A 7,762-nucleotide genomic window follows, 5' to 3' on the forward strand; every position below is an offset into this window, starting at 1 on the left:
CCTACAACACAAAACAGGCAGATAAGGTAGTCTCTGTCCAATGTTCTTCCTGTCAGGAGTCAGAGGGATGGACCTATGGGTCCCACTCCCAGGACAGGAAAGGGATCTTGAAACCCTCTCGCCAACATTGAAAAAAAAAAGGGACCCCCTCCCCAAAAGACTAGGCAAGGATTTATTGATCATCAAAAGAACAAGAAATGAATGCTCTGGGGAGACCAAGGTGGGCATGAGAGACTCCCAGAAGTGTGGGGACTAAGAGGTCTACTTAGGTTTTAGAAATGGGGTTTGTGAACAAAAGAATTAAACTTTATTGGCTGAGAAAGCAAGGAGAGTGGGCTTGGTTAACGTCCATTTTGTTGCTAGTCGTGGCACCATCAGCTGCACCTTGGTGGTGGCACAGGGCTCTCTGCACAGGACAGGTTACTGTCTCCAATGTGGGCGTCTCATGGAGGCCGTGTGCCTGCAGCTCCAGGTTGAACCTGTCTCATCTGAATGTCTGTAACTCCCTTCTTCTGGGTCTTTTAACTCCCCCTTCCCCATAGCAGTTAACTTGATAAACTGCGGAAAGACAGCTCAGAAATGCCCAAAGGACATTAGTGAACAACAACAAATGAGTCAAGGAAATTTATGGCAGCAGGTGTCTGGGCCTAGAGTCACTAGTGCTTAACCTCTTGTTTACCAGTCTGTGGGAACAGCAAAATCCTTGTCAAATTTTTTACTTTGATTCCTGTCCTGTCCCAGGACCCTTCCTGTCTCACTCTCGCCTAAGTAATCGCATGCACAAGTACATGAAAACTATTAAATACCTAGGAGCTAATCTAACAAAGGAGGTAAAATATCTTAACAAAGAAAACCGTAAAAGAACATTAAAAAGCTGTCGCCATGGGGCCTTTTACTTATGCTGTCTGGAAATATGCATGTTGTTAGAAGAGACACCCACAGAAATTTGGCTTCCTTTTCTGTTCTTAGACGCACAGGACTCTGCAAGGCTGGCTGCTTCCTTGCCTGCTTTTGGTTTTTGCTGTTGTTTGTTTTAAATTAATTAATTTTCTCGCTGTGGCGACATGAGGATTCTCTCCACCGGGTATCTCCTCTTCAGGGTACCCATCACGGAACCGCCCGAGTCCCACGCCACAGTCCACTGCGCTCCCTCTGCCTCCCGGAAGGATTCCTGTGCGGGCGGGGCAAAGGCTAGAGGCGATTAAGTACGGCCAGCTGCGCCCATGTAGTTTTGAGGTTCCGTTTGACCTTTAGCCCCTAGAGTCCTGAGGTAACCACACCTGCACTCAGGCCTTCTGCGCAGAGGGATCTCCGCGCTGCGAACTGCAGGCAGCACCTTCACCCAGACTCGGCTTTCTCTGTGGCCAGTGGGCACACTCAGCTCCACGCCGACACCAAAACTCGCTCTTCTCTTAGATGCTGGTGAGAAGCCACTTTGGATTGAATACAGGCCTAAAAATAGAATTCTAGGGCTGTAAGTCAGATGTGGGAACCTGAGTGCTCAACTTGGGTGTCAGGGCTGGAACAGCTGAGGAACGGGACAGCTTTTAAGTAATTGGGATAATGTTAAGAGGCCAGCCTGAGAGTGAACTTTGTTCCTCTGAACTGTGGAAAGTCAGTGTAAACGTCAGGGTGTCCGTGAACAGGGGCTTTCCCCAAGCGCTTCTGCCATCAGGTTCCCCCTCCCCCCATCTCATGTTCATCGTTCTAGAAATTTTTCTGTGATACTATTTTTTTAAGTAATTAATCTTTTATTTTCTTTCTTAATAATGAAGACTTAAGCTGAAGCTCATTTTTGGCCTCTTGAGTTGAATGTTTAAGTTATTAAATTCGCTCACTCCCTCATTCCCCACCCTCTCCTCCTCCCTCGGTCTTACTTAAAATTTCTTGAAGTACTTCCCATTATCCTCCAAAATTCCCTCAGACCCTAGCCTCAGATGACCACTTAACTTCTTTTTGTCCCTATAGATTAATTTTGCCTTTCCTAAAATTTTATGTAAATAAAAGCATGGTATGTATGATTTTGTGTATGGCTTTTTCCACTCAACAAAAAGCTATTTATTTATCTATTTATTTAATAGGGTTTTTTTTTTTTTTTGAGAATACCAAATGAAAGCTTTTCTCTTCTGAAACAGTTGAAATTACATTAATTTAGGTGGACCTCAATCCCTACCTCCATTATCACAAAGCATCTTACCTGTCTATGTATTAAAATGTCTGCCCTTTTTTCCCCATCACCATCCATCATGCATTCTTCCTCCCCATCTTTCTTAACCTCAATTCTTCTTTAAAGGTCTGATAGAATTCCTTTGTAAAGTCTTCTTTAAGATGGATCAAAATGTTACTCTTATCCTCTTCTATGTTGTAATTATTTAGGTATCTGTCATCTCTGTATTTGTAGTTCTGTGGCTTTGTAATAACTCTTTTAGAACTTTTATGTGTGGCATGGTATTGAAAAATTCTTTTTGTCTTTGCTTTTCAGTGAAGCTTGTTATCCTTCCTTCTGTCTTTAATCCTAATCTTGTGAGGCAAAAGATTCTAGACTAGAAATATTTGTCTTTGAGTATTTTCAATATCTCTACCACTGTCCTCCTGGCTGTAAGATTTCTATTAAAATTTCATAACCTGTCTAATTGGTTTTTCCTTTTAAGTGAATGTTTTTTTCTCTCAATGTTTTTAATATTCTGTCCTTGCCATTGCTTTTAATTGTTTCATTAAAATGTGTGTGTGTGATGTTACTTGTTTGGAACTCTCTGAGTCTTTTGGATCATGACATCTGGTGTTTTTCCAAACTGAAATGGTTCTCATTAATTATTTATTTAAATGAATTTTCTGTACCGTTCTCTTTCTCTCTCTTTTCTCCTTTTGGGACCCCCACCCCCACCATGATACAGTTGTTTCTCCTTAGGTTACCTCTAATACTTCTTAATTTTTTCAACTTTTTTTAATTCTTTGTTGATATATTTGTGTGTTCTTTTTTTAAAAGATTTATTTTATCTATTTATGCATACAAGATCTGGGGTATAGGCCAGAGGTGTGGGCAGGGATGGGGGGAGCAAAATAGGCAGGTAAACTGGAATACACTGCTGAGGGGAGCAGCAGGTGAGACAGGAGAGATCTGTGAGACAGGAGAGGTCTGCTGGGACATGTGGGTCAGCTCCCTGGCCAGGGATCGACTCCTGCCGCAGTGGCTGCCAATCACTTGATGGTGCTGAGACTTAACCCCTTGTGGCACCAGGGAGGCCCTATTTGTATGTTCTTTACAGCTGTGCTTTCTAGCTCACCAATATTCTCCATTACTTGTGGACATCTATTATTGAGGCCCTCTATTGTACTTTAAAATTCTGTTGTGCTATTTTTTAGATCCATTAGTTACAGCACTCATATTTTCTTGATCTTTATTGTGTTCCTATTTTATAGCATCCATAGTTTTCCTTAATTCAGCAAGTATGGTTATAAATATTACCTTAAACAACTCTTCACACATTTTTCTGGACTCTGCAGGATTGAGGCTTTCTCTTGTGGTTCTTTTGTTCCATCATTTGTAATTTTCTTCTATGTCTTCATTTTTAGCTTTTATGGGTTGTAATAGGAAGTTTATTTTTCTTAACTTAGGAAATTGACTTTATATCCACCCTTTAAGAAGTTGGATATAATCCTAGGTTTTTTAATTGTCTGCTATTTTACAGACTGCTGCCTTTGCACTTGTTCAGATGCTAGAGAGTACAGAGTAGAGCTGATAGGTAGAAAGAAACCAGGGCAGCAGGGTGCATACAGGTTACCTCCAGTGAGTATCAAGGATTCATGCTTTTTACTGTCTGCAGGTAATTGAGTTGTGTGGTTGGGGTCCACAGTGATCCTCCTCTTGGCTAACCCCTTGGCCTAAGTGTCCCATATTGTCTCACGCCTGCCTCTCATGATATGTTTAACCACTAGATACATTGCTAGGCGAGGATTATAGTTTGAGACAGGACCAAAAGCTGGGAATTGTCCTTTTTACTTTTAGAGTACAAAGTCTTACCCTGGAGCACTTACTCCTGTTATTAAGATCTATATGTATAAGCCCTAGTTAATGAAAACATTCACTTGTTTCCTGCATTTGGACCCTATCTTGGGTAAGGCATGTGTTTTGAATATTACAACTTCAGGTGGCAAATAGTAGCTCCTTTGATGAGGAGTCACAGGTGAATACCTGGTTCTCCTTGTCTCTTTAGTCTCTAGCTGTTCTAGATTGGGACCCTCAGGTTCAGGTGGGTAATGAATGCTCTGTACCCCTATCCTCTAGTTCTCCAGTTGCTTACCCTTTCTCCTACACACCAACTCATGTGCCCCTATTTCCAGTGCAGTGCTGTATTTCCAAAATCCTCAATTTGGGCATGTGTCCCTGAGTCGCCAACAGCAGAGGGGGCTCTGTTCATCCCTGACCTTCCCTCTTGTGGGCTGTTCTGCTCCAGTATCACTGCACACACAGTTTAAATACACTTTTTCCTTATCTTTTAAGTGTCAACTTTGCTTTGCTGCAATTTAGTTATGGATATATGGAAGAGATGAGACCAGATTTTTCACTCTGCCACCATCCTGCCAGACTCCTCTGGCCATTTTTATACACATGATGGAACTAACTGGTGAGCAAGGCTCAGGAGATCAGGACAGGTTCTTAGCATGTCCCATGTGGAGTTGCATGTTTTCTTAGGACATGAAATATATACCCTAAATATAATACTTATGTTGTTTTTCTGCTCCATAATAAATAGTCTCTTCAGCACCCTATCTCATGAGTTGGCATATATTCTAGTTAAAAGAAACCACACTTGCCACCAGTACAAAATTTTATCTTTTGATGAAGATACATACTGTTTCTTCTGAAAAGGAAATAAACCACTCATTCTTATAGATCTACCTCATAAGAAAAGGAAAACCTATTACATGGTGATGTTGAAGATTATAAGAAATGGATTTACTCCTAGATGTTTACCCTATGAATGCAAAAGCACTCAAAGATATAAATGCACTCCTATGTTCATTGCAGTGCTATTTATAATACAGCCTATGTACCCAATGACAGATGAGTGGATAAACATATGTTATATATAACCAGTGAAAAACTACTCAGCTATTAAAAAAAATTAAATCTTGCCTTTTGTGACAACATGGATTGAATTGGAAGGGTTATGCTAAGTGAAATAAGTAAGAAGAAGAAGACAAATACAGGATGACATCATGCATGTGTGGAATATAAAGAAACAAAACAAAAGAACAAACTTTAGAAATATGACTGTAAAACTGAGGTTACCAGAAAGGGAGTGGGTAGCAAAGGAGGAAAGAGGGCCCAATGGGCTATGGTGGAGGTTATGGGTGCTTTGGTGGTGGGTGTGGTAACATATATCTGAAGAGGTGTGAACTTACACCTCTAAATTATATACAGTATTTCAAACCAACATTACCTCAATAAAAAAAAATTTAAAAAAAAAAGAAGTGGATTTCCCACACTACCAGTGGGAAGAGATGTGGTGTTGAGTGCTGCTGTTATTTTATTACATTTGCTACCATGAACAAATATTATTTCCAAAACAATAAAAAAAATTAAAGATCAATAAACAATGTGGGCAAAATATTTGGATAGAATCATCAGATCTTAAAATTATTCTTGAAAAATGAAAAGCTATTTAAAGACAGAGGCTTTCCAAGTTAAAGAAAGGGTCTGATTAAAGGCAAACTCTGAATCAAGGTAAGAAGTCCAGGAAACAACTGGAAAGAAAGAATGCTCATGGGTACAATGTGGAGCAAGGGGTTCTGTTTTTCCCTAACAGCACATCCCAAGTCTCCCCTTGCCATACTTAATCTGAGCAGCCATCCTTTTTCCTCCCTCTAGCATCCTCTCCTGCTCCCAGCCATGGGTCAGTCCTCCACATCCATAAAAGATCATGAGTTGGCCTCCAGCTTTGATGCATTTTTAAAGAATTTCAAGTCAGAAAACACAATCCTTTCTCCAAAAAACATCAATTTGATTAAATCATGTCTGAAGAAGTGGAATGTTCAAAAAACAGCTGCTAGTATCAATAAAATATTAAAAGATATTGAAGATGCTCCAATAAACATTGCTGTGACAGGGGAATCTGGAGCAGGAAAATCAAGTTTCATCAATGCCCTGTGGGGAATCAATCCTGATAATGAAAATGCAGCCAACACTGGAATGGTAGAGATAACAATGGGAAGAACTCCATACCAACATCCACGGTTTCCCCAAGTGATAATATGGAGTCTGCCTGACATAGAGACCACTAAATTTCAACCAGAGACTTACCTGAAGGAAATGAAGTATGAGGATTATGATTTCTTCCTTATCATCTCTGCTTCATGCGTCAAACAAAGTGATATAGAATTATGCAAAGCAATTAAGAATATGAAGAACAATTTCTACTTTATTCGCACTAAAGTAGACAGCGTTTTATACAATCTACAAAGGAGTAAATACAGACCTTTCAATAAGATGGAAAAAGAAAAATACCTTCAAAAGATCAAAAATGAATGTCTGGTACAACTGCAGAAGACCGATATGACTGACCCTCAAGTCTTCCTAATATCCAGCTTTGAAGTGTCTTGCTATGATTTCCCAAAACTGGAGGCCACCCTTCTGAGCAAGCTGCCAGCTGAAAAGCGCTACATCTTCAGGCAGTGCCTTCCTGGCATTTCTGAGATTTCCATTGACCAGAAGAGGGATTCCCTGAGACAGAAGTTCTGGCTGGAGGCCCTAAGGGATGGAGCACTGACCAGCATCCCTTTCATGGGTTACATCAGCCACAGTGATGTGGAGAAGCTAGAGGAGACCTCAACCTACTATAGGTCTTACTTTGGACTGGATGATGTTTCCCTGGAAAACATGGCCAAGGATTTGCACATGTCAGTGGAGCAACTCAAGACAAACATTGTATCTCCCAGTTTGCTATCAGTTGATAATAGTGATGAGGTCTTAGAGAAAAAACTGTTGAGATATTTGGAAACATTCTGCTTTTTCAGTGGAGGCCTTCAGGCTACTGGTGTTTATTTTCAGAAGATTTTCTATTTTCAAAATTACTTGCTTGATACTATGGTGAGTGATGCTAAAATTCTCCTTAATAGAGAGGAGATTTTTAAGGACTCTCTGGCCTCTGGACAGTCCTATTCACTTCAGCATGTTGGGAATGAAAATGAGTATAGTGAGGCAGCCAGCTCCTGATTTCCCCTCAGTGTTGGTGTGGCATTCATGCCTGGAAAGGACTTAGAGCTCTTGAAGCAAACCTGATACACCACTCCCGGGAGCACAGCATCACAGATGTGTCACAGAAACACTCCTGAATCAACCATCACCTCAAAGACTTTTCTTTGAGAATACGAGCAATTTACAATAAAGAATTGTTCTGAGACATTATCCTTGGGAAAATAAGTGACAGGAATCTGCAATGATATGCTAAGAGGAGAGCTCATCTCTCTGTACTTACTTTCTACCCAGGAATGGTCTTAGTTCATTACTAAGATATACTGACAAAAAGAAAGAAAAAGAGAAACACCAGATGGTCTCACTCATAGCAGGAATTTAGAAGACCCAAATAAGGCATCAGAAAAAAGACTAATTATGATAAAGTAAAAATCAAAATCAACAGGCAACTATAAACCAGAGACACACTACAGGGGGGAGAAGGGAGTAGGCTCAAAACAAGGGTGATGGGAATTTTACAGGGACTATAACAAAGATAAAAATGCATGCATTGTTTGAAAATGAAAA

At 40.4% G+C, this 7,762-nt stretch overlaps 1 protein-coding gene across 1 annotated transcript; it reads left to right on the forward strand.

Annotated features, from left to right (window-relative positions):
• The first annotated feature begins 5,893 nt into the window (after window positions 1-5,893).
• On the forward strand, window positions 5,894-7,216 carry LOC119236820 (T-cell-specific guanine nucleotide triphosphate-binding protein 2-like). Its single transcript, XM_037500778.1, has one exon. The coding sequence runs from the start codon at window positions 5,894-5,896 to the stop codon at window positions 7,214-7,216; it is 1,323 nt and encodes a 440-aa protein (XP_037356675.1).
• The last annotated feature ends 546 nt before the right edge of the window (window positions 7,217-7,762 follow it).

This window comes from Talpa occidentalis, unplaced genomic scaffold (assembly GCF_014898055.3).
Source record: "Talpa occidentalis isolate TD23 unplaced genomic scaffold, MPIMG_talOcc4v2.1 talOcc4.9, whole genome shotgun sequence".
NCBI classification, from domain to species: domain Eukaryota; kingdom Metazoa; phylum Chordata; class Mammalia; order Eulipotyphla; family Talpidae; genus Talpa; species Talpa occidentalis.

Excerpts from the sequence above, each read along its gene's own strand:
- LOC119236820 (XM_037500778.1), top strand. The coding sequence starts at position 5,894 with ATGGGTCAGTCCTCCACATCCATAAAAGATCATGAGTTGGCCTCCAGC.